General features: G+C 44.9%; 1 protein-coding gene across 9 annotated transcripts in view; it reads right to left on the bottom strand.

Annotated features, from left to right (window-relative positions):
• DOCK6 (dedicator of cytokinesis 6) overlaps nt 1-24,659 on the bottom strand; it is a 152,582-nt gene that overhangs the window by 45,417 nt on the left and 82,506 nt on the right. For 7 of the 9 annotated variants that reach the window (XM_061582387.1, XM_061582331.1, XM_061582340.1 and 4 more), the window contains 14 exons: nt 24,071-24,175; nt 20,407-20,496; nt 18,902-18,997; nt 18,044-18,184; nt 14,804-14,917; nt 14,056-14,226; nt 12,993-13,132; nt 12,736-12,905; nt 11,590-11,741; nt 10,288-10,470; nt 8,857-8,983; nt 3,124-3,208; nt 1,936-2,032; nt 239-373 (listed from right to left, as the gene is read on the bottom strand). In XM_061582387.1, coding sequence (XP_061438371.1) covers nt 239-373; nt 1,936-2,032; nt 3,124-3,208; nt 8,857-8,983; nt 10,288-10,470; nt 11,590-11,741; nt 12,736-12,905; nt 12,993-13,132; nt 14,056-14,226; nt 14,804-14,917; nt 18,044-18,184; nt 18,902-18,997; nt 20,407-20,496; nt 24,071-24,175 — 1,806 coding nt within the window. Of the gene's footprint in view, nt 1-238; nt 374-1,935; nt 2,033-3,123; nt 3,209-8,856; nt 8,984-10,287; nt 10,471-11,589; nt 11,742-12,735; nt 12,906-12,992; nt 13,133-14,055; nt 14,227-14,803; nt 14,918-18,043; nt 18,185-18,901; nt 18,998-20,406; nt 20,497-24,070; nt 24,176-24,487; nt 24,644-24,659 lie in introns of those variants that run through there. The other 2 variants (XM_061582358.1, XM_061582407.1) reach the window with 2 other exon arrangements.

The raw sequence follows: 24,659 nt of genomic DNA, 5'->3' as shown, positions 1-24,659 counted from the left end.
AAGCCCCTTCAGCAGACAGCAGCTAAAGACTTGAGGGAAGATACACCCTTCTTGCCCACAGGGCTCCGTAAGTATTCAGTTCCACTTACAGCCACAGCTGGACAGACTGACTGTAGACAGTCAATTGACTCCCTCCACTGTCGTCTTACTTAGGAGTGAAACCAGATGTTTTGCAAAAAGCACTTGATTCAACAGGACATTTGCTTCTGCCAAGATTTCTTAGCCAAGCAACACTCACCTTGCTCACTAGCGCCCTCTGGGTAGCAAAACAGTGTTCCAGGAAGGCAGCACTAGGAGTACAGCCCATGCTGTGCAGAAGCACTCTCAGCACCCCACCCAGGACACTTTCCTTGGCTTCCGATAAGATCACCGTCTGTGGAGAGCAAACCGGGAAGGTGAGGGAGGTAGAGAACCAAAAATGGGGAGGGATGTAAAGGGAGAAAAACTGGACTGAAATTAGGAATCCCTCCAGGAGAACAGCATAGCTACAGTAAAGCCAAATTTGTAACACAGTGAGGTTGCCATAACTGTTCTGGCTCAGATCCCACTTTATCCTGCACTGGTAACCACCTGGACGTGAGTGACCAAGGTGGAGACATGACCATGTAACATAAACAAAGCTGAACATCTGCACATCGTCAGCTCTGCTTTGGCTTCTGCTAATCATGGCAAAGGAGAAAGAGCTATGCTGGACAATGAATTCCAGCCCCCAGAGCACAACCACAACAGAGAGGATCAAAACAGCCAAGGACAAAAAAAGACAGCTGCTCAAATAGATACGGCTCTCAAAGCATTTCAAGAAAATGCTTTATCAATTGCTCAAAACTGCTGAAAACAACTTTTCTCCTCCATCTTTATTTAAAAACATGAAATTTCCCTGTAGAACTCTTCCCTTGAGATACTTTGGAGCCCACCTCAGTCCCTTCTTCATACCCAGGCCCTTTCCAGCTCTGCCCTGCCTTTGCCCAATCATGCAAAGGAGGAATGATTCCAGAGGTGTTGGAGGAAAACCGCTGCAGCTCTTATCCTACAAACAGGTATTTTAAAAGTACATATAGCATGTTGGGTTTTTCTTTTCCAGTGCCCTTGGAATCTTTCCCTTCTTTGTGGGGTGAAGCCCCCCCTTTTCATTTCATGTTCATGAGCAGAAATTTGCCAGATGCTCCTGCAGGTCCTGGAAAGCAGTATCCTGTTCTTCCTGGATAATCAGGGCCAGTTCCAACTGCTCCAGAGCAGCAGTGGTGTAGCAGAGGGGAACAGAGTGGATCACTGTTCCAGGACATTTTTCAGAGCAGAAGCAATGATAAATGTCATCTGCTGGAGTGCCAGGGTAAACAATGGATCCCCTTTGCTCTGGCAAGTGAATGAGCTGATAAACGAAACTTTCAGGCCCTTTTCTTTGATAGGGTTTCTACTTCAAGCTAGCAGGTAGCAATTCTTTGTAAGATGGTTTGCATTACTAATTAAAAGCTAAAGGTTACATTTCAACTGGCTGAAAATCTTTTGTTAAAGCTCAATAAATTCACAAGTTGAACCTACGCAATTCCATGTAAGTTCCTAAGTTATTTTTTTATTTTAATTATACCCCAAGTTCAATGGAGCTTACATCCAGGTATCCATGCACAGGGCCACAGTCATGCTACAAAATGGTTTAGTCCTTCTGATGCCACAAGACTTCTCCTTCAAAAACTAGTCATTCTTCCTTCACTTAAAACTTCTTTACACTGCTGTCTGGATTTCTGAATTCTCCTTAGGGAGTGAGTCTATGGGCTTGGTAGGCATGGCTACAGGGATTCTCAGAATCAGCTCCTGTACTTTAAAATGTTCCACTACCACCACTGCAGAGCAGAGTTAAGAGACAGACACATGCTGAATCAACTCTTCTCATCCTGATGGGTGGGTGGCTGCAAGGCTGTAGCCTCAGTCAGATCCTACCTGCACAATAATTTCCAGCGTGTCCAGCACCAGCATGTTGGCCTCTGTGGCCATATTCCCATCTACCAGAGCTTCATGTTCCATCTCATCCTTGGATCTGAGCAAGGGACAAAAAAGCGTGTGTGTTAAAGACATTTTGAGCCACTAGATGTCAGTCCTGGCTTGCACGGTTATTCCACAGTTTTCTGCACACTGTGCTGCCCATCCAGGCCTCCAAGGCAAAGGCTACTCCTCCTCTCCTCCCCCACCAAGGGCTGTACTCTTAAAACATGCAAAGCCAGCTGGCTCCCACGCAACAGCCAGTTGGTCCCTACCTCTAGCTCTTGCCACAGCCCTCTTTCCAGGTCAGCTGCTGCCCACCAAAACAAGCAAGCGGGTTGCAGCACCTTCTCTATGAGGAAAGTGTGAGAGAGCTGGGGCGTGGGATGATGGCAGGCTGAGTACAGGGGAGTCGACAGCAGACTAACATACATTTCTTTCTTGGCCAAATACCCTCTGGACTTGGGGACTTTATCAGACATGGTCTTTTTCTCAATATGTTTTGCCCCACAATCATGAAAACTAAATCTTGCTTTTTTAAAATAATAATAAAGGTTTTTATTATTATGTGATCATGGCCATGAAACAAACTAATATACTGTACCCATTTATTATTAATACCCCAGGCAGAGTTCACACATTCAGGTACACAGTGAGAACCATTAAGCCCAAGTTTGGTGCTTGTTGGTGGGCAACCGTCCATTCATAGAATCAGAGTTGGAAGGTGCTATAAGGCCACTGAGTCCAACCCCTACTCAACACAGGAATCCAAATTAAAGCATAAAGCATTCTGTGGAAACTGATCACATAGTAATATTTGTCAAGGGTTAATTCACACTGAAAAGGCTAAATATTATTCCAGCCAAATCATCAGCCATACCAAAGTTTTGTTCTATGGCTTACTCCTTGTGGTTTGTCTGGGAAAGATAAACCATTATTTGGACGCAATGCTAAGCCACACCATGGCTTTGCTTGCAGCAGCAGCAGGATGGGAGGAGGAACAAAGCAGCTGTAATCTTCTCTCTGGAAGCCTTCATGTTTGCTCCTTCACACTAAACCATGGTTTGATTAAATGCAAACTAGACCAATGTGTGCATATACACACAGCATTCCCTCTCCCCGATTCCTCAGAGCTGCCCACTAACTCACTTGTCCACTTTGTCCGAATTCTGCCTCCAATGGGCGATATTCTTCCTCCAACGAACATTTTCTTGGTTTCCAAATGGACTGCGCTCTATAAAGGAAGGGAAGAAAGAGGCTGGCAGGGCATATCAGGTTTGGAACAGGCCTGAGAGAGCTATCTTACCACGAGCTATAAATAAATGACACAAGAAGCTAGGAGGTGCTCCGAATTTCTGTACACGGCTAAGTGCTCTCTCATAGCCCAGCACAAGTAAACAGAAATAAGAGGAAGGAACAACTGGGATCTCACAAATGTTTCACATTCTCATAAGAGGGATTTGGCCTTCCTTCACAGTCAGTGAGGATTATGGGAGTTGTGCTCAAATTAGAGGCTTATCTTCTGAATTTTTCTTATAAATTGGGGTAGTGGTGGAGGGAGGGAGACATACAGTATATTACACATATTCTCATATTTTGTATGCTAGCAGAGGAAAAAACTGTTTAAGAGAGAACAGATAAGGCTAAATTGTAAGCAACCACAACTTAGGGCATAGATGAATCTGTAAGTGCCTGAGTTGTTCTTTTAAATAGTGTTTTTGATCCTAAAACACCAATGTATTTCAGTATGTTTATAACTTCAGTCTATGTTTAAATATAGTTTCAACGAGCCAGTGTGGTATAGTGGTTAAGGTGTTGGACTACGACTTGGGAGACCAGGGTTCGAATCCCCACATAGCCATGAAGCTCACTGGGTGACCTTGGGCCAGTCACTGCCTCTCAGCCTCATGAAAACCCTGTTAATAGGGTCACCCTAAGTCGGAATCGACTTGAAGGCAGTACATACACCAGAAATGTGCTGCATATGTTGCTCTGAGTTCACCCAACTGATGAAAATGGGAACTCTGAAAGCCTGATGATCTTCTACTATATATTTTGGAAAGTTGTTTGTTCACAATGCATTTGAACACCTCTTAATTAAATTTTGCACAATGGGTCTTGAGATCCAGCAGCAGGTTTTTCTCTATGTTTGGATACAATTGGACACTATTTTGAATCAAGATGGTGGACTGAAACTTTCAAAGCTGAACTGATTTTAAGCACTGATTTTTTTGGTTTCTTAGAGTTTGTTTATTATTTATTTATTATTTGATTTATATCCCGCCCTTCCTCCCAGCAGGAGCCCAGGGCAGCAAGTTGCCAAGTTAACACTGGGTACGAAGTTGCTGGTTAGGAATATACAACAGGTTTTTATCAAACCAGTGACGGAGAGACCCCTACAATAGACTTGGATTTTTGACATTACATATGCTACCAAAAGAAATTTAGCATATGTTTTAAATAGGTGAAAAATAATAATTTTATAACCATCACACTTCAGTGCACAAGTTAAATAGCTGTATGTCAGTCATTCTTCATCAGATTCTTGTGACTAGATTGTATTCCTTACTGAGTAGATTCTAGGGTACTGGTATGACAAATTGTCTTAATTTCATGAGAAATAGAATTTCTAGGCTTTATAATTGGTAAGAATACTGTCAAACTAAGGCCCTATCTGCACTATACATTTAAAGCAGTATCATATAACTTGGCTGACATAAACTGACTGAGGGGGGAAACCTGACAGGAGCTGAGGAAGGTCCGGTTCGGAATAAACCTCCCCCCTGGGATAAAGACCAAAGAAATGATGACATTTTAAAAGGGGTAGGCCTAGAAGTAGGCATTGTGAGAGCAGGGGCACAGGATATAAATTCAGAAGAGCAAAATTACCACAGGCCAAACCACAAGTGCCAAAGACACCTGAAGAGAGACGCTGCTTACAAGTGCCTGTACGCTAATGCTAGGAGCCTCCGAACCAAGATGGGAGAACTGGAGTGCTTGGTCTTAGAGAAGAGCATTGATATAGTGAGCATAACGGAGACCTGGTGGAATGGAGAAAACCAGTGGGATACGGTTATCCCTGGATATAAACTATATGGGAAGGACAGGGAAGGACGTATTGGTGGCAGTCGCTCTATACGTGAAAGAAGGCATTGAATCCAGCAAGCTTGAAACCCCAAAAGAGGCAGACTCCTCCACAGAATCGTTGTGGGTGGTGATACCATGCCCCAGGAGGGATTTAATACTGGGAACGATCTATCGTCCCCCTGATCAAAATGCTCAGGGAGACCTTGAGATGAGATATGAAATTGAGGAAGCTTCCAAACTAGGAAATGTGGTAGTAATGGGTGACTTCAACTACCCAGACATAGACTGGCCGCATATGTGTTCCAGTCATGACAAAGAAGCAAAATTTCTAGATATTCTAAATGACTATTCTCTAGACCAGTTGGTCATGGAACCGACCAGAGGGGCGGCAACCCTGGACGTAATCCTCAGTGGGGACCGGGACCTGGTGCGAGATGTAAGTGTTGTTGAACCGATTGGGAGTAGTGACCATAGTGCTATTAAATTAAACATACATGTAAATGGCCAATTGCCAAGAAAATCCAACTCGGTCACATTTGACTTCAAAAGAGGAAACTTTACAAAAATGATTGGATTGGTAAAAAGAAAGCTGAAAAACAAAGTCCAGAGGGTCACATCACTCGAAAATGCTTGGAAGTTGTTTAAAAACACTATATTAGAAGCTCAACTGGAGTGCATACTGCAGATCAGAAAAGGTACCGTCAGGGCCAAGAAGAAGCCAGCATGGTTAACGAGTAAAGTCAAGGAAGCTCTTAGAGGCAAAAAGTCTTCCTTCAGAAAATGGAAGTCTTGTCCGAATGAAGAAAATAAAAAAGAACACAAACTCTGGCAAAAGAAATGCAAGAAGACAATAAGGGATGCTAAAAAAGAATTTGAGGAGCACATTGCTAAGAACATAAAAACAAACAAACAAACAAAAATTCTATAAATACATTCAAAGCAGGAGACCATCTAGGGAGGCGACTGGACCCTTGGATGATAAGGGAGTCAAAGGTGTACTAAAGAACGATAAGGAGATTGCAGAGAAGCTAAATGAATTCTTTGCATCTGTCTTCACAGTGGAAGAAATAGGGCAGATCCCTGAACCTGAACTAACATTTGCAGGAAGGGATTCTGAGGAACTGAGACAAATAGTGGTAACGAGAGAGGAAGTTCTAGGCTTAATGGACAATATAAAAACTGACAAATCACCGGGCCCGGATGGCATCCACCCGAGAGTTCTCAAAGAACTCAAATGTGAAATTGCTGATCTGCTAACTAAAATATGTAACTTGTCCCTCGGGTCCTCCTCCATGCCTGAGGACTGGAAAGTGGCAAATGTAACGCCAGTATTCAAAAAGGGATCCAGAGGAGATCCCGGAAATTACAGGCCAGTTAGCTTAACTTCTGTCCCTGGAAAACTGGTAGAAAGTATTATTAAAGCTAGATTAACTAAGCACACAGAAGAACAAGCCTTGCTGAAGCAGAGCCAGCATGGCTTCTGCAAGGGAAAGTCCTGTCTCAGTAACCTACTAGAATTCTTTGAGAGTGTCAACAAGCATATAGATAGAGGGGATCCAGTGGACATAGTGTACTTAGACTTTCAAAAAGCGTTTGACAAAGTACCTCACCAAAGACTTCTGAGGAAGCTTAGCAGTCATGGAATAAGAGGAGAGGTCCTCTTGTGGATAAGGAATTGGTTAAGAAGCAGAAAGCAGAGAGTAGGAATAAATTGACAGTTCTCCAAATGGAGGGCTGTAGAAAGTGGAGTCCCTCAAGGATCGGTATTGGGACCTGTACTTTTCAACTTGTTCATTAATGACCTAGAATTAGGAGTGAGCAGTGAAGTGGCCAAGTTTGCTGACGACACTAAATTGTTCAGGGTTGTTAAAACAAAAAGGGATTGCGAAGAGCTCCAAAAAGACCTCTCCAAACTGAGGGAATGGGCGGGAAAATGGCAAATGCAATTCAATGTAAACAAGTGTAGAATTATGCATATTGGAGCAAAAAATCTTCATTTCACATATACGCTCATGGGGTCTGAACTGGCGGTGACCGACCAGGAGAGAGACCTCGGGGTTGTAGTGGACAGCACGATGAAAATGTCGACACAGTGTGCGGCAGCTGTGAAAAAGGCAAATTCCATGCTAGCGATAATTAGGAAAGGTATTGAAAATAAAACAGCCGATATCATCATGCCGTTGTATAAATCTATGGTGCGGCCGCATTTGGAATACTGTGTACAGTTCTGGTCGCCTCATCTCAAAAAGGATATTATAGAGTTGGAAAAGGTTCAGAAGAGGGCAACCAGAATGATCAAGGGGATGGAGCGACTCCCTTACGAGGAAAGGTTGCAGCATTTGGGGCTTTTTAGTTTAGAGAAAAGGCGGGTCAGAGGAGACATGATAGAAGTGTATAAAATTATGCATGGCATTGAGAAAGTGGATAGACAAAAGTTCTTCTCCCTGTCTCATAATACTAGAACTCGTGGACATTCAAAGAAGCTGAATGTTGGAAGATTCAGGACAGACAAAAGGAAGTACTTCTTCACTCAGCGCATAGTTAAACTATGGAATTTGCTCCCACAAGATGCAGTAACTGCCACCAACTTGGATGGCTTTAAAAGAAGATTAGACAAATTCATGGAGGACAGGGCTATCAATGGCTACTAGCCATGATGGCTGTGCTGTGCCACCCTAGTCAGAGGCAGCATGCTTCTGAAAACCAGTTGCCGGAAGCCTCAGGAGGGGAGAGTGTTCTTGCACTCGGGTCCTTCTTGCGGGCTTCCCCCAGGCACCTGGTTGGCCACTGTGAGAACAGGATGCTGGACTAGATGGGCCACTGGCCTGATCCAGCAGGCTCTTCTTATGTTCTTAACTTCAAACAGTCATGGCTTCCCCTAAAGAATGCTGGGAACTGTAGTTTGTTAAGGGTGCTGAGAGCTGTTAGAAGACCCCTATTCCCCTCACAGAGCTACAACTCCCAAAATTCCCTGAGAAGGGGAATTGATTGTTAGACTACTCTGAGAATTGTAGCTTTGTGAGGAGAATAGGGGCCTCCTAACAACTCTCAGCATCCTTGAACTACCATTTCCATGACTGTTTAAAGTGGTCTGATACTGCTTTAAATGTATACTGTAGATGGGGCCCAAGTTGCCTTAAATATGGATCCACTCCTACAGCTCCACAATAAAGAGCAGTTTCTTTGTTATATGCCTAGTTTAGAGTTACATTTTTAGTAACTTAAAAACTAGGCAAAAATCAAAACCAATGTTTTAACTGATGGAGATAAACTCCTCCACAAATGTCGTAACACTTATTTTCATACTTCTTTTTTTTGGGGGGGGGGAATTAATGGATTTGCTTCAATTAGGGAACTTTCAAAATGACTAACTATAAATTAGCAAGAAAAAAATTAGTTTTCTGCTTTTTTTAAAAAAAATTGCATGCAATTCCTCCAAAGTTCCCAGTTATTTAAAAGGCGAGGAGTAAGAGGAGTAGCAGAACTACTCCTGCTGGGAGGAAGGGTGGGATATAAATCAAATAATAAATAAATAAATAAAAGAAAACAATAGTTTAAAACACATATAAAAAGTGGTATAATAAAACCGAGCCCCAGTCACCAAAAGCCAGTCCTGCAGGTTCGAAAGATGCTTCAACTAGGACGAGTCTTCAGGGGCATGGACGGAGTTCCCTTCTTTTTACACAGATGGTACCCTAAAGAGGTCACTCTTGCCAATCTTAGGCATGGAGCTTACTTGCTCCTGGGGACTGCAAACAAGCTCATGATAGACAGCCCCTCTTCCATCATTCTCACCTCGGCTGCGTCGAACCATCTCCTGGCGTGCTCCAATAGTGCCCAGGATGGCTTCCTCCAGTCGTGCTTTCATGTCTAGAGACTTCTTGAAGGTTAAGCTGTTGATGCGCTCAAAGGCCTTCTTGCCCTGTGGATGGCAGGGAGTCTAGCAGTCCTTGCTAAGCAAGAGAGGAGCTTGACTGCAGGAGCAAAATCTGGCTGGCAGTCACCCAGAGTTCATGGGAAACAGGTGCACAGTTGCTCACTGAAGAAAGTGAGCAACTGCCCATTTTGACAGGCACTAAGCAATGGAATGCAAAAGGCCTTTCAGCTTCAACATGGGAGAATGCACTGGCTGGGGCCAGCCCAGCACCAGATACAACAGGCAAGGATTTGTAGGTTTTCACACCTCACTTCTGTCACAGAGGTATTTTAGGACTCCAAATGTAAGGTTGCCTCCACTCCCTATTTTAGCTTATAGCCTTCAGCAGTGGTTTACTGAAGCTTACACTGAGCTATTAGACCTTTACTGAAACCGCCCACTCGAGCACTTTGCTCTGCGGAACAGGCACTGTTACAGGTGCCACATAATATCCATTCCACACTTGTAAGAAATCGTTCTTTTAGTGTGGCAGCACCTACTCTTTGGAACTCCCTGCCTATTCACAGCAGGCAGATGCCTTCACTGTATTCCTTTCAGCACCTGCTTAAAACTTTCCTGTTTAGGCAAGCTTTTCCAGACACACAGATGTTGATCTGTTTGGATCTTTTTAGTTAGTAGCTATTTTAATTGTTTTAAATATGTTTTAATTACTTGTTTTTAACTGTTGTACTGATAATTTTAATGTTTTTTGTAAACCACTTAGGGGTGTTTACATTCAAGCGGTATATACATTTTATTTATTACATTTATACCCCGCCTTTCTTTTCATGATTGAAGCCCAAGGCGGCTTGCATGTGGTTCCCAGGCAGTCTCCCATCCAGGCACTGACCGGACCCGACCCTGCTTAGCTTCAGCAGGGAGCTGGCCTCATGTGCCTTCAGACCATAGCCTGTTAAATGAATAAATAAATAAAAACAATACTATCAGAACGGAACTGTACTATCAGACCTGGGCTTAGAATTCTTTAACTGAAGAGTCTGTCTTTTGCCCCAGGCTTCAGCTGGTGGATCTCAGGGTTCCAACAAGCCCACCATGCCTGAATTCTTCCCACTCCTGCCTTAAGACACCCAAACCATTGTAGTCCTGCTGAAGCAAGTACAAGCTCTGACCTTTGGAAGATAGCTGTGACGTTTGCCACTCCCCAACTCTTTGTCTACCACATACAGCTCCTCTGAGAGAGAACCCTGCTCGGCTAAAGGCAGGATTCCTGGGTTCTGTTCTCCAAGTCCTGGGAGGGGGAAGAGGGAAGCAGGGGAGCTGGCTTATCGTGGCTGGTTGACTCTTCTCACCTTGTACTCGAAGCAAGAGACACAGAGGTACAGCAGGTCAAGGAGACGGTTCACATGCAAAGCAGAGAGGTCAGCAAGCCAGCGATGCAACACAGCTTTATCCGCATTCTTCAGTACCCAGAGGAGACACACCAGCAGGCTGCGACTTGCCTCAGCAGAGAGCATGCTGTGCTGGCGGGGAGGCTGTGAATAAACAAGAGCCAAGCTCAGGGCAGCTCATACCCAGACCACTGTTCCCCCTCACTAAGTGAGCAAAAATGACATGGTGCATTGGCTCAATCAAAAATAAATTACTGGGAGGGGGAGGTAAGAGCAGTGCCCTGCAGCTCTTTATTCACAGCATGCAGAATAAATTACCTCCATTACTTCAGTTTTGCTTAATAACACTTTTAACAAACGTCGATCTGTGTTACCTAATGATGCCACTAGATTAGAACAGGATATGCAGGTAGTAGCTGAATGGAGCTTTAAAAATTGGCTGCTTCATGCAACTTTTCATACTGTTAAACCTCCTATTGCTTTTGAGATCAAGTGTGCTATAAATCTGAACACGCACAGAGACTTTTCTGCTGAGGACTGAGACCGGTGAAAATCTAAAGATTCCTGTTTGCTCTCGGGTTCATTACTCAAGTTCCCAACAGTTGTGGGAACCTACCTATAGGGTGTTGGCATGAGGCCTAGTAGTTTTCCATCAAGTCTGAAAGTTTTGAAAGTTAAGAGGAGTTATGTTTTTGCCCAGTCTGGGAACGGACAGTGAAGGCCGTTGTTATGGTAACCATCAAGATAAACTGGGAAAGTTCTAACAGAGTCTGTGAGTTGCTGTCCTTCTGTATCATGCCTCTGAACTGAGAGGTTGTGTTCTGGTGTTTACTTTTGGAGAGAGATGTGCTGTAGAGCTGGGGGGGGGGAAACTGCTGAAAAGCCATAATGTCTTAATAAAGACTCTTACATGATTTAATGCTCTGAAGAAGTTTCTTGCTCAACTTAACTCCAACGTAATGTATGCTGTTCCACGCAACAACGCACACACGCCAACATAGGGGAGGCTCTCCAACATTGGGGTATCTTGAGCATTGAAAATTCTGACTCTAAGAGCAGGAATGGGGAACCTTTGGCCCTGTAGATGCTGTTAGACTGCAACTCCCATCATTCTTCCCTATAGGCTATGCTGACTGTGGCTGATAGGAGCTGGAGTCTATCAACATATGAAGGGCCATTGGTTTCTGCTCTAATGTGCAAGTATCCCCCTCCCCCGCAAGTTTGGGTTTTGTTCTCCACTCCCAGATGACAATGTACACTCACCACTGATGGCATCTGGAAGATGGTGGACCGGTGAGTGTGAGGCAGGGGAGAGCCAGCAATGGCCATTGCAACTGACTGACTAATGGTGCTGCCATCCCCATTGCCATCCTCAACCATCCCAGAGGCTAGACGGCCTCGCTGGCTGTGGTTCTCTGTAAAATAGAATTGCCCAAGGGCTGGTAAGAGAGGATAACCCAGCCACCACCCAGTCAATAACTTTGGATATATAGTATTCTGTTTATAAAAGTGTTTGAAAATTAAAAGGCTGGCCACCATAATTTTAAAAACTGCATTTGCCCAACTGACAGACTTTGATTTTGCATTTCTATTGTTCAACAAGCAAGCGTTGCAATAACTGATGATGGGGAAAGTAGCTATGCATGTTCTGGTTAGGAATAAAAGAATATAAAAGAAATTAAGAGAAAACAGAAGACAAATGAATATAAAATTATTATTTTGCTATTCTTGTAGCTGGGATTGTCAAATCATAACACATTAACAGACTTGGTTTTTAGAGTTAGCCCTTTTTATTCTGTTAATGTTATAAGTGAAGATCCCTCTGAATGAGTTTTCAGATACAAAATGATCTCACTATTTGCATCCCTCACCAAAATTGCTATTTTTGAGAAACTTGAGATAAGGAGTCAGAGCAGTTGAAATAGAGCATACGATAAGAACCGGGTTATTCTCTGTGATGCTACAAACAAACAAAAAATAAAGAGGGAGTCTGCTGATTTTAATAATAAAGTCAAAATATTTAATGTGTAAATAACTTAGTCAAATACAGAATAGCAAAGCATCTTTCAAAGTCAACTTGGCATGACGTTTGATATGATCACCGTATCAAAATGGTTGTGTAAATCAAAGCTGAGCCAGTGACACTCATATGATGGATTTTCCTCCCTTGCCTAGGAGGGTAGCAGCTACAGGCAATGGGTTTGACACAACTGGGTTTGATGCCATGACCACCAGAGCCCTCTGGTCAACTGGCTATTCTCCTGCTATGTGGGAAAAACCTGAAGACAGCAGGTTTGCCACTAGGAGGGAAGGTTTGGGAGAGATGTCACTTTTTAAAGTGGCTAGGTATCTCACACATTGGTGCCATCATCCATTATCATCCTCCCAACCCCGGCTTCCAGGCCTCACCTGTGAAGTCATACAGCTGGGGCAGAGCATCCATGATGATGCCAATCAGAGGGAAGTACAGCTGAGCCACATGTGCCCGAACAGCACGGTCCACGTAGCGAGTGTCTGAGTCATGGCTGCACAGCAGGTTGTGTAAAGTACTGATTGCCTTCTTGTGTAGGAAGAAGGCACTGGAAAGTAAAGTAAGGCAACAGCAGTGGCGTCAGAAAGGAGTCTGACAAGGGCATTGCGGAACCTAACCCCAGGAGCAATCTTACCCTTCTGCATCTGGCTCCAGAATGAGGGCCAGTTCCATCAGCACCAGCCCTGCCAAGAAGTGCTGCTGCCGAAAGGCCGTGGAGAGCTCAAACATGCTGGCCACTCGCGGGTCCTGAGCGTGGCTGGAGAAGGCTGAGCCCTGGAGAAGGGGGAAGCCGTATCTGAGAAATCAAGTAGAACTTCTCACTGCCAGCATGCCACAAACCATTCCTGCCAGCAAAGAGCAGCACTGACACATCACATCTCAGCTGCTACCGCTTATTGGCAGGCTTTTGAATGAGCCAGAGCCTCTCAAACGTTACTTCATGAAACTTTATTTTTTATGAAAGAGAGGGGGCAGGGACAAGACATGAAAGGTGCTGCAAATGTCAACTATAAAAGGCAATATACAACTCAGCAGGAGTAAGTGTGGGGGCAGGCAGAGTAAAGGGGAGGGAAACGGGCTACCTGCCACGTCTCATGATTTCCAAGGGGAGAAAATGCTGCCTTTCAGCCACAGAAGGAAACACCGACTGCCCACAGAACCAGCTAAAACCTCCTGCCGTTAATCTCTTGTTGGGAGTCTTGCCATGAATAGTGACCAACTTCTTCTCTGCCCCTCTACTGCTGCCATTCCTCTCTTTAGCTCTTAATTTTTTACCACCCAGAGTCATTCTCTCCTACCTTGTGCTTTGGATAGTCTTCCTTTCACCTTCAGGAAAGCCAGCTCTTGCCTCTTTTGATTCCTTCCTGGAAACCTACCTCTTCAGGAAACCTTCACTGAGCCACCAGCCTCCCCCCCCTCCCCTCATGGTGCCTGTTACCAGGGGCACTTGCTTAAATAAAACTAATAGACAAATTCAGAGAGAGAGAACAGAGGGGCATCTATTAGCTGTGCTACACATTCAAAGCAGCAGGTGTTGAGGGCAACAGGTTGGTCGCTGCCTTCAAGCCCTGCTTTGTGAGCACTTCCAAAGGCATCTAGCTTACAGATGTTCAAGACAGAACTGGTGGACCAGATGGATCCTTGGTCTGACTCTGATCCATCTAGAGTGTTCCCTTCCCTTGTGCTGAGCTACTTACCTGGGAGGTTGCTGAGGAGACAGAAGGGGACGGGGAAGCAGGTGGGGAGAGACCGCTGCAGGGCAAGTTCAGTGTGACATAGTGCTCATGGCTGCAGACGATGCGGATGAAGTCCATCCTCAGAGCAATAAGGGCATTGGGGTTCTGGGTGGTCAGCAGCCTGTTATTGATCTGGAGAGGAGGAAGGGAGTCTGCAGTTATGATGGGCTTGGTGTAGCAATGTGCACCATCACTCTCCTCTGGATTCCAACTTCTGCACCAAGAAACTCAGCAACTACAGCCAGCTATGGATGCCAATACACTTCTTCACACCATTTGTTCCTGTTGTGACACTTCATTTCGTTTCTGACTTTCAGGGCATTTGTATTGTGTGTACTCCCTTTTCTGAAATGACCAGTGAAGACCGGTGTGGACTGAAGAGCCCACTGTCGTTAGGGGTCAGCAGGACAAGATCTGGGAGCCCTAGAGAAAGATCTGGAACACACAAGAAGCATACACCACCCACTCACCTATACCCTCTCCCACAAAATACTGGTGAAAACCCCAACCATACCCTGCTTCATAAAGCCTTTAACATAAAGCTTTCAAACATTTGGATGGTTTAGCTATGAGCTCTGCAAGTGCACAAGATTTTCCACAGTCACTTTTTCAAAGAAAACTCCTGCCCTCTGTGCTAGTTACTGTGGTCTCTTCCCAAGGGTACATTTACCAACCTTGGGAAAGGACACCACCAGGTTCCTCTTGTTACCTGCTTGTAATAAGAACGCAGAAGGTTGAAGACAAAGCCACGATCCATGTAGGATAGCAGGTCATTGAGGAAAAAGGCCAGGCTGCTGTTGAGATGTTCCACCAGCTCAACATCCTATGGAAGAAGCACAGAAGTATGTGAGGTGGCAATTGAAAGGGCTTCCATTGGTCTCTGGCAAACCCAAGTGCCGGGCCAGACAGCAAGGAAGTGAGAAAGGGGATTAGATCCACATGAGCAAGCACAAACTGTTAGCACCGAACAGAAATGGGACAGAGCTCCCACACAATTCCCACTCTCATGTCAATTAAATTTGTATAGCAGAGGTTCTCACCAGATTATACCCTATTTTCTCCAGCCGCGAATTTTAAATAGAGATCAAGAACAACTAGTCAAGTTTGAATTTCTGTGGCAGTATATAATAACATAAATTATTTTTCAAATACCATTTTTCAAAAACAGGTAGTTTAGGGAATTTTTTGGAACTTAGTCTGGTAATTTAAGCATACTATATGTATGTGAATGAATGCACATTTATGAAGAATGTGGATATTATTTGGAGCATGTATCTATCTATACCATTAAGTACTACTGCAACTCCATCATTAAGATGCTTATCCTGCAAGATATTCAGAATTACCATTTTATACAGACACTCTATATTTTTGTAATTTATGTTTTATATGGAAAGTGAGTCATAGCAATATATCTTAGAGTACCCAGTGCAGATACTCCATATCTGTCATGCTTTTGTCACTTGAGGGATAGTGAAGGAATTGGACTGTTTGTTTATTTTACATATAATAAAAATGTATGGAATATAAGTGTCATACCACTGCCCGCTTTGGCAAGCAAGCAGGCAGCAGCCTGGGAAAGTAGTCAGGTGAGTGGCTAGTAAGTGGCCTTGGTGTGGTGGTGGCGATACCAGCTTGGGTGGGTGGGAGGCTTGTGGGCGGCCTAGGCGCACTGTGCAATGGCAGCATTTGACCAGGGGGAGTGGTGGTTCAAGGCAATGGCACAGGAGGCATAGGCAGAGGAACAGGTGAGGCAAGCGGCCTAGCAGCATGAGTGTGCCCATGGTGGCTTGATGCATGCCAATGCCTGGAGGCACTGGGGTATACTGCTAGGGACTAGGGGTTGGCAGAGGGAGCAGGGGGCCCAGGGGAGTTGGAGGTTGATGAGGGGAATGGGGGGCCAGGAGGGTTGGCAGTGCCTGGGGGTGGGGGTCAGCATGCAAAATGCACAGGGGCAAAGCCCCTGGTTATTATATACAACTATAAATCTTGCATGTCAATTTGGGGATTATGGGGTTAATTTGTTAAACCTGATCTGTCCATGGCTCAGACTGGAGGTAGAATCATTGCAGATGTGATGGACTGCACACAGGCACTGACTGTAAGTGGGTATCCAGATCCTCTATTTCCTTGAAGTTTGTGTGTTGGAAAACACAAGAGTCACGTAGCCAGAGAGCCAAAACAAAGCAGATTCAAGGTAGGGTCTCAGGATACAAAGGGCTAATTGGACACAAGTCAGTAGCTTTAGGGCTCGAGACTAGAGAGGAAAAGGGGGCTGCGTTTAACTGTTTGTAAAATCTGCTCTACTGGTGGGTGTGCTGGTTTGCTGTTACTTTTCCTATGTATTTATTTATTTATTTAATTTCATTTATAAACCGCCCATAGCCAATGGCTCCCTGGGCGGTGTACAACATACAATAATGCAATAAATGAAAAAAATCACAGATAAAAATACAAATTCATAATAACACTAAATGATATTAGCATAGCTAAAACATTAAAACAGTAAAATACATAGAAATATATTAAAATGCCTGGGAGAATAGGAAGGTTTTAGCCTGGCACCGAAAGGATAGCAGCGTAGGCGCCAGGCGTACCTCCTCGGGGAGACTGTTCCACAATTCAGGGGCCACCACCAAAAAGGCCCTAGATCTTGTCATTACCCTCCGAGCCTCTCGGTGAGACGGTACTCGGAGGAGGGCCTTAGATGACGAACGAAGTGTACGGGTAGGTTCATAGCGGGAGAGGCGTTCCATCAGATATTGCGGGCCCACACCGTGTAAGGCTTTATAGGTCAATACCAGCACCTTGAATCTGGCCCGGAAACAAATCGGCAACCAGTGCAAACAGGCCAGAACAGGTGTAATATGTGAGGACCGCTTGGTCCTTGTCAGTAGTCTGGCTGCTGCGTTTTGCACTAGCTGCAGCTTCCGAACCGTCTTCAAGGGCAGCCCCACGTAGAGTGCATTATAGTAATCCAATCTAGAGGTCACTAGAGCATGAACAACTGAGGCGAGGTCGTCACCGCCAAGATAGGGGTGTAGTTGGGCTACCAAACGAAGATGGTAAAACGCATTCCGAGCCACCGAGGCTACCTGAGCCTCGAGTGACAAGGAAGGGTCGAAAAGAACCCCCAGACTACGAACCTGTTCCTTCAGGGGGAGTGTAACCCCATCCAGAACAGGATGAACATCCTCCATCTGAGTGGAAAAGGCACTCACCAACAGCGTCTCAGTCTTGTCTGGATTGAGTTTCAGTTTATTAGCTCCCATCCAGTCCATTATCGCGGCCAGGCAACTCTTTCCCTAATAATATATTTTTTATCCTTTCAGTAAACTTTTAACCTTGTTGCATAAAACTTTGTAGTCAATTTACCACCTCATGTCAAGTGCCAAGTTCTATACTACCTTGAGGGTCTTCAAGGAGACACAAAGGCAGTTTTTAGGCTGTGTGGCAAAGGCCTCACCCAGATACAAATTTCACTGTTTTGTATTGGGGAGTACAGCCTTACAGAAAAATAAATTCTTTCCCTTGGCGACAGCAAGAGATAAAATGGAAGGGTAAGCAAGCACAGGGGTACACTCTGACTTGGCTGGAAACTCCCTCCCCACCCCCACCCCAGCACCAGATCCAGAAAAGCTGGGGTAACGTGACAGGGATTATACAAGTTATATATGAAAATGTCAAGCTTCTTGTTGTTTTTATTTACATCTGTAGTTCAGGGGGAAGAACATGGGAAGAGAAATCTGTACCTTGTTGCTCCCAAAATTATACTTTTGAAACAGAAGTTGTCAAAGGTGCACTTTGGTGGTCTAATGTAATGGAAAACTGTTAAACATGCAAACATACATCAAATCATCTGGTTTGCCTTGTGAAGAGTATAGAAAATTCTGAAGGGAGGGAGAGATGGATGGATGGACAAGGAAACAGGAAAAGCCTTTTCACAAACCTTCTGGCAACGGCTAGCAATTTCAGCACTGATAGTGCACATGAGGGCTGAGATATCATCAACAAAACGGCCAGGGAAACGCAGCTTGCGAGGTGCTTCCAGCTTGTCACACAGGAATAGATGGTGTGCCATACTCTTTACCTGCAAGATGAATGAATGAGGGCCAACATGGAGTAATCCTGGATCAGCAACAGCAGCCCAATCAATCTAGCCTTGGGAATTCACCTAGATGTGAGCTAACCTGTATGGCTGTCCAGAATGGGGCAAATCCTCTCTTAGAACAATGTGCTGAGTATGCACCACATTTAGACTATTGGCACCATGTGAGGCTGAAAATCAGTTCTGCCACAGTTCTGCCAAAGCTACTATCCTGACTGCAGAGAGGTTAAATTTTCTAGAAAGAGTTGACAAAATAGGGCAGGCTAAAAGGAATTTCATTTTAAATCTGAGAAATCTGCCATTACAAACTGGTGAGGCCAGCCAGACTCCTCTTCCTGTCTTTCAGAAACCTTGCTCTACTCCCCAATACAAAATAGTGAAACTTGTACCTGGGTGAGGCCCTTGCCACAAAGCATCCTGTACAATTGCATATCTGTTCTTCTCACGTCCTAGTGCTTTAGGGGAGGTTTTTTAAAAAAAGTTAATCTAAGAAGATGTCCCCCCACCCCAAAAAGAGCCCTGCCCATGAAACTTGACGGACAAATCAGTTCTCTCAAACTTTCTGTGGTGAGATTAAACAGAAAATTGTACAGCAAAAACAGGTCCTATAACAGACAACACATAAGCAAGCAACCAGATTGCGGATGCTCCACAAAGAATAATAGTCTCTTTACGGACATCAGGAGCAAGGAAACGTACCATCAGCTGAAAGAAGAACCAGGCCTGGTGCAAAGCAGCCTCCCGCACAGAGCTGGTGCTCACCACCCACTGCAGTGCCAGTTCTTCATGAAGCAGCTATAAGTCCAGAGAACAAAAGATAGTTACAAAGAGAATAAGCTCTCAGCATGGCCCATGGAGAAATCTAGACAACCATTTCTTAGTCACAGTGTGGTGCTTCTGGAGCTACCAACAACTTTCAAATAAGGGGAAGAGAGAGGGAATGAAAGCACAACCCTCATCTATACTCTATATTCTGCAACTCTGAATCAGTTTGCAGCATCCTGATTGCCTGGCTGAAAAAGCCACCAGTCTTCAGAATATGCTGCTAGACCAAGGTCAGCCAAACAATGGCTAACAAAGACTAGCAAACAGGTTTTGGAATTCAGGTCTAGTTTGAAGCACCACAGATCCTTAATGAGATTTCCCCAATCAATTTACACAGATGAGTGCTTCTGAGTGTAACTGATGCCCATCCAACTCATCTCACTTAGTTCATTGTCTTATCTGGATCAGTGACCAAGTGGTCAGATGCCTTGGAACAAACATGCAACACACTCAGCCATTTAGACAATGAGGCTTTCTGCATGCATAATGGGAGCAAGGCATGCACAAAATTGGTGTGTGCCAAGACAGGGCTATCCACACTGTTTCCTTTTTTAGTTCTCAAAGCATTATTATAATTTGGATACAAATGTACCATCTAGACTCCAGGCCAATCTGCATTCAGAACTGGAAAGCCAAGACCTGCTTCCTCCTCTTGGATGGATTAGTGTTTTTTTCCATCTATATAACGGCAGACACAAAAGCTAAAGCAGCCAAGAAAGCTGTCCTCCCTCCCACCAAGCTCCAGTTATGAGTAGCTTCTGCCCAAGACTACATAAAAGCAAGAAGCAATGAACAGTTAGGCCTACATGCTCACTCCTGGGCAGACACTTTGGACATCTCCAATAGTAGTTTAGGTATTAGCTTGGGAGGAAGGTTCAGGTGAGTTGTGTATAATGAATGGAAGGATCAGAGCAGCAGTTCTACAAGAAGAAGCCAAAAAGTACCACTGACAGCAATTAACAGGAGTGAAGAGTGGAAACAGAAGAAAGATAGCAAGTGGAATGGCATTTTTCATCATAAAAGAGGACAGGCTTTTTATCATGACTACAGTAGCTTGGTCCCCATAATCAGCAGGATCTGAATATCCAACCAAAGATATACGAGCCAATATCCAAAGCGCTCAGCCAAAGCTGTGCCATACTGCAGAGCCACCCATGCTTATATTACATGTTCAGAGAACATAACATTGTTATACACTCACAACATCCAGGGTTACTTGCTTCTGGACCAAATGCTTACTAGCTGGATTTAATGCATGTGCATTTGGAGGGAAGTTCCACTGGATTCAATGGAACTTACACCCAAAGTATGCATAGGGTCCTAGTTTAAGTCTGCCTTCTAGGGCAGTATTTCTGGGGTGCTTCCCAGTTTCTCTCTACCTTTCTAGTCGTTGGTCTCATCAGGGTGGCTGAAGCAAAAGTGGAGCCCTCAAGATAGGAGGAGATACGATTAGGTGCTCGCTCCGCAGCCTGTGAGATGACCAGCAGTAAGAGAGAAAAGAAAAAGAGGACACAGCAGTAGTGAAGAGGTATTACTCAGGATGGAAGAAGTAGTGAAGTGATGGTTTGAAGAAAAACTGCCTGGCTTCCTTACTGAGAGTAGAGAGCTCAGCATTTGAAAGCAAATGGTACTTTGCAAGGAAGCAGGAGACGAGAATGAATGTGGCAAGGACACCAACCTCAGGGCTGCTCAGATAAGATCAGACGGGCTAAAATGGCACTCCAGCTAGACTGCCCCCTGGGCAAAATAGCTAATTATTTTAGTGTGAGACACTCATTCAGGTCCTTGCAGGCTAACTTCCTGGTCACTCCCAACTCCCCAAAGACAACTGGCCTATCCTGGTAGCCTGCATCCATCCATCCGACAATACCTCTTCCTCCTGTGTAGAACCTCTACCTGTCTGTCCACTATTCAAAGAAGGCATGAGGAAACTAGAAGTGTTGGGGACACAGAACATCTTTCTGTTCTTGATTGGCCGGCCCTCCTATGGGCACATCTGTAGCCTAAATGAAGCTGCAGCTGGCAGTTGAGTGAGCTGCCCATCAGACTCCAGAATTCTCTTGGGGGCAGGAGGTGACCAAAGGGCCTCTCCTCCAAGCCTTGAACTAGAAGAGCAAAGGCAGTCTCACATTTGGCAACTCCTGGCAGCAAAGCTACCAGTCCAGAGCAGTAAGTGGGCAATTGCTATTTACTCTCACTCCCTCACAACAGCCCAAGATCAATCTGTTGGGACATCCAGGACTGGGAGGAAGACAGAGATGTGTAAAGGAAGGGAGTTTACCCCAGTCACATAACCCATTTGGGGAGGGTGTCCTTGACTCTTTCCAATCCCTTTTATTGTATGTTTGCAGTTTGCTTCAGTTTAATAGTATGGTCTCAGGGGAACAGGACAGACTAGACAGTCTGCTTTTATGTCAGCACTAGAAGTGTGCTATTATATGCAGGCTGTTACACATACTAAACTACTGATTGGTGTTACATGCACTCATCCTTCATCTTTCCTCCTCCAGCACAGCTGTACTAGGAGATCAGAAGTTTTTGATTAACCACAGTTTAGCATTATATCTGAACCTGAAACTGTGGTTTAATCTTAATTAGTGATTTTTGAGATGAGCCAACTTCATAAACCATTGACTAATCACAGTCCATCTGGGTTCAGACATCTGGTTAAGTTAAAAATGAAAGCAAAAGCTTCCAATCTCTTTGGGGCCATACAGGAGTAGGGGAGGGGAAGGGAGGTGGGATTTGACAACTCTGAGGCTCATTCACACAATGCTAAACCTTAGTTTAGCATTACATCCAAACAAGGTCAAAGACTGTCACATGCAAAACTGCACTCATACTTGACATTGTCCTTGCAGACAGCTCTAAACTGGGCACGAAGCGCAAGAGTATTTGCTTTGTGCAGTGGCATGCTGGGCAGCTATGCAGCTAGCACTTGTTACCTGGCCAGCCAAACTGTTGCCCAGAAGAATTAGTTATACTTAGCCTGCACAAATCTGGCTTCGTCATTCAAAAATGAGTAAGATGTATGTGTTTGGGAGCAAACTGATAGTAGGAAGGCTAGCAAATTGAAGGGCATGTATGATGCTCACCCAATGAGCACCACAGAGGGCCACAAATGAGGACTGCATGTTTACAGAACATCTTCCCAACAACCATGCAATGAACCCCGATTTTTTTTAAATTAAAGCAAAGATGTTCAGGACCCCAGTGTTTGTACCAGATACCTAATTCTAGACATGCATAATTGCAGAAGAAAAGCAGCTTCTTTAACTAAGATGTTACTGCCTTCTTGGGTCACATGCTATGCTCCCTGATCTAGTGGCTTCCTTAATGCCACCAATACATGAACTTCTGAAGTTTATCCATTAGTCTCAGCAACATTAAGGTTATAATACTAGCCTAGCCTAGCTAGCTAATCAGATCCAGGAAACAAACCATAACCATTACCTGCACCAGAGCTCTGATACACACTTCAGACTTGCAGATCTGAGGGACTGGAGCCACATGAGCCAAGGTATATATGCAACTCAATAAATGCACAGGACTAAGCCCTACACAAGGGAGGTCCATGTTCAAGAACATTAACAAACATCAAGGGTGATCAACCTGTGAAACACTGGTAGGATGAGTATTTGTTGCACACAAGAGAGCCAATGTGGTGTAGTGGTTAGAGTGCTGGACTAGGACCTGGGAGAACAGGGTTCTAATCCCCACGCAGCTGTGAAGCTCACTGGGTGACCTTGGGCCAGTCACTACCTCTCAGCCTAACCTACCTCACAGGGTTGTTGTGGGGATTAAATGAGGAGGTGTAGAACAGTGTTTATACGTCACCTTCATCTCCTTGGAGAAAAGGTGGGATATCAATGCAATAACAGACAAACAACAACAACAATAGGATGCTTTTACATATAGAGCCAGGCCTACACTCCCACTGCCTCTTTGGCAGTGCAATACTGACCAGCATAATAGGTTAGACAGCAAACTATCCAAAGGTATTTAGAGAGGGCTGCATATATTCCATAGGATGTACTCTCATGTTTTGGACAGTAGCTAATTTTTTAGGCAAGTAAGATTAACAATCTGCATAGTTAGGCAAAACCAGTATCTGCTGTCCACAAAGCTGCCATTAGATGGCACTATTGCAAAGTGAAAGGCAACCACCAAAAGCTCTGATAGGGTGAAGAAGGAAAATCTGCAATTTAACTCCCCCAGTCCAAGTTTCACAATCTCTGCACTACACACAATGGCCAGATTGCCCCAAGTTGACTTCCACACCCTCCTTTTTCCTTTGGTGTTTGGGGGTTGTGGCACCCAACAAGTAGCAGCCTTGCCTCACTAGTTTAATCACTGCTTTGGCCTGAATATGACTTGCAAACAAAGCCAGGCACTCTTCTGCTTGCATGATTCACCTGTCCCTTCTGCCTTTCAGGGCCGTATTGCCAAATGTACTGGCCTGAAGCACACAGACCCCTGCCAACTGTGGCCTCTCACAGAAGGAAAACCTAAGAATGAACAGAATGCAGGTGGCATTTATAAAATAATCAATACAGGAAATTTCACTAAGGCTCTGCCCAGAAAGACCCTGTGCAGATGAGATGCTGCACAGCCTCCTAACCACGGCTTGGGTACCAGGTAGCATTATGTCTGCACTACGTCCAAGTGATCTACCAAACTGCTTTCAGCAAACACAAAGGTAGGTTGCATGTAGAAAATAAATAAAACCAACCTAAAGCATACCCAACAGGTGGCTGTCCAGCTGCCTCTTGAACACCTCCACCTCTAAAACCTAATGCATGCAATTCTTTCAAAGTGGCAAAGGAGAAGCAGATGAAATTTGAATGGTCAGTCAAGAAAGCAAGCTTGTATCTCATGAAAAATGTCCTTGATACCCACTGTGGTGCTCAACAGCCTTCCACTCCAGCCTTCTGGGAAGCATTACTTTGTACCCTTACGGTGGTTGCTACTGAAGCCACCCTCTGGCAGGCAAGTCAAGAAGAGCAGCAAAGGAGCGCTAGGGGGAGGGAAGTGGAAAGGTACCTGCTTCAGGTCCATGCTAGAGTTCGGATGATTCCTGCGAAGCACAGACTTTGGGCCTCCAGGGGCATACGCTGAGTTGACCCAGGAGTGAGAGCGGTCAATCCCCTAAGCAGATTGTGAGAGAAGAGTATGAAAGGAAAAATAATCACAAGAAAGAAACCAAGGGAAACACGAAACTGCTTCAGAACAAAGCCACCACCGTTGCTGCTGCTGGGGAGGGGGAGCCACCCAAGCCTTGATTACTGCAGCACCTGCAGGGGCAGAGGAGAAGAAGAAGGAGTACTGGGCCACCTTGTCCCAGCAACTGACTGAAAGGGAAGCAGGCAGAGGAGCATGACATTTTAAGCCCAGCTGTGGAGACCGGGAGCGCTGTGCTCAATATGTGTTATGGTCCCGGAATGCACCTGAGTGGCGGCACCAGCTTGGAGGGAAGCCCTGGAAGGAGAGCAAGTGCTCAATGCAGGAAGGACAGTGGAGAACACAGCATGAGCCACCTATATGTGAGGAGCCACTCTGCTTTCCTCCCATTATGAACAGCAGTCATGTACGTAGAAGAGGTGATTCCGACTGGGACTACAAGGGAAAGCAA

The sequence above is a fragment of the Rhineura floridana genome, chromosome 1 (assembly GCF_030035675.1).
Source record: "Rhineura floridana isolate rRhiFlo1 chromosome 1, rRhiFlo1.hap2, whole genome shotgun sequence".
NCBI lineage: Eukaryota > Metazoa > Chordata > Lepidosauria > Squamata > Rhineuridae > Rhineura > Rhineura floridana.
This window is presented reverse-complemented; position numbering and strand designations above follow the sequence as displayed.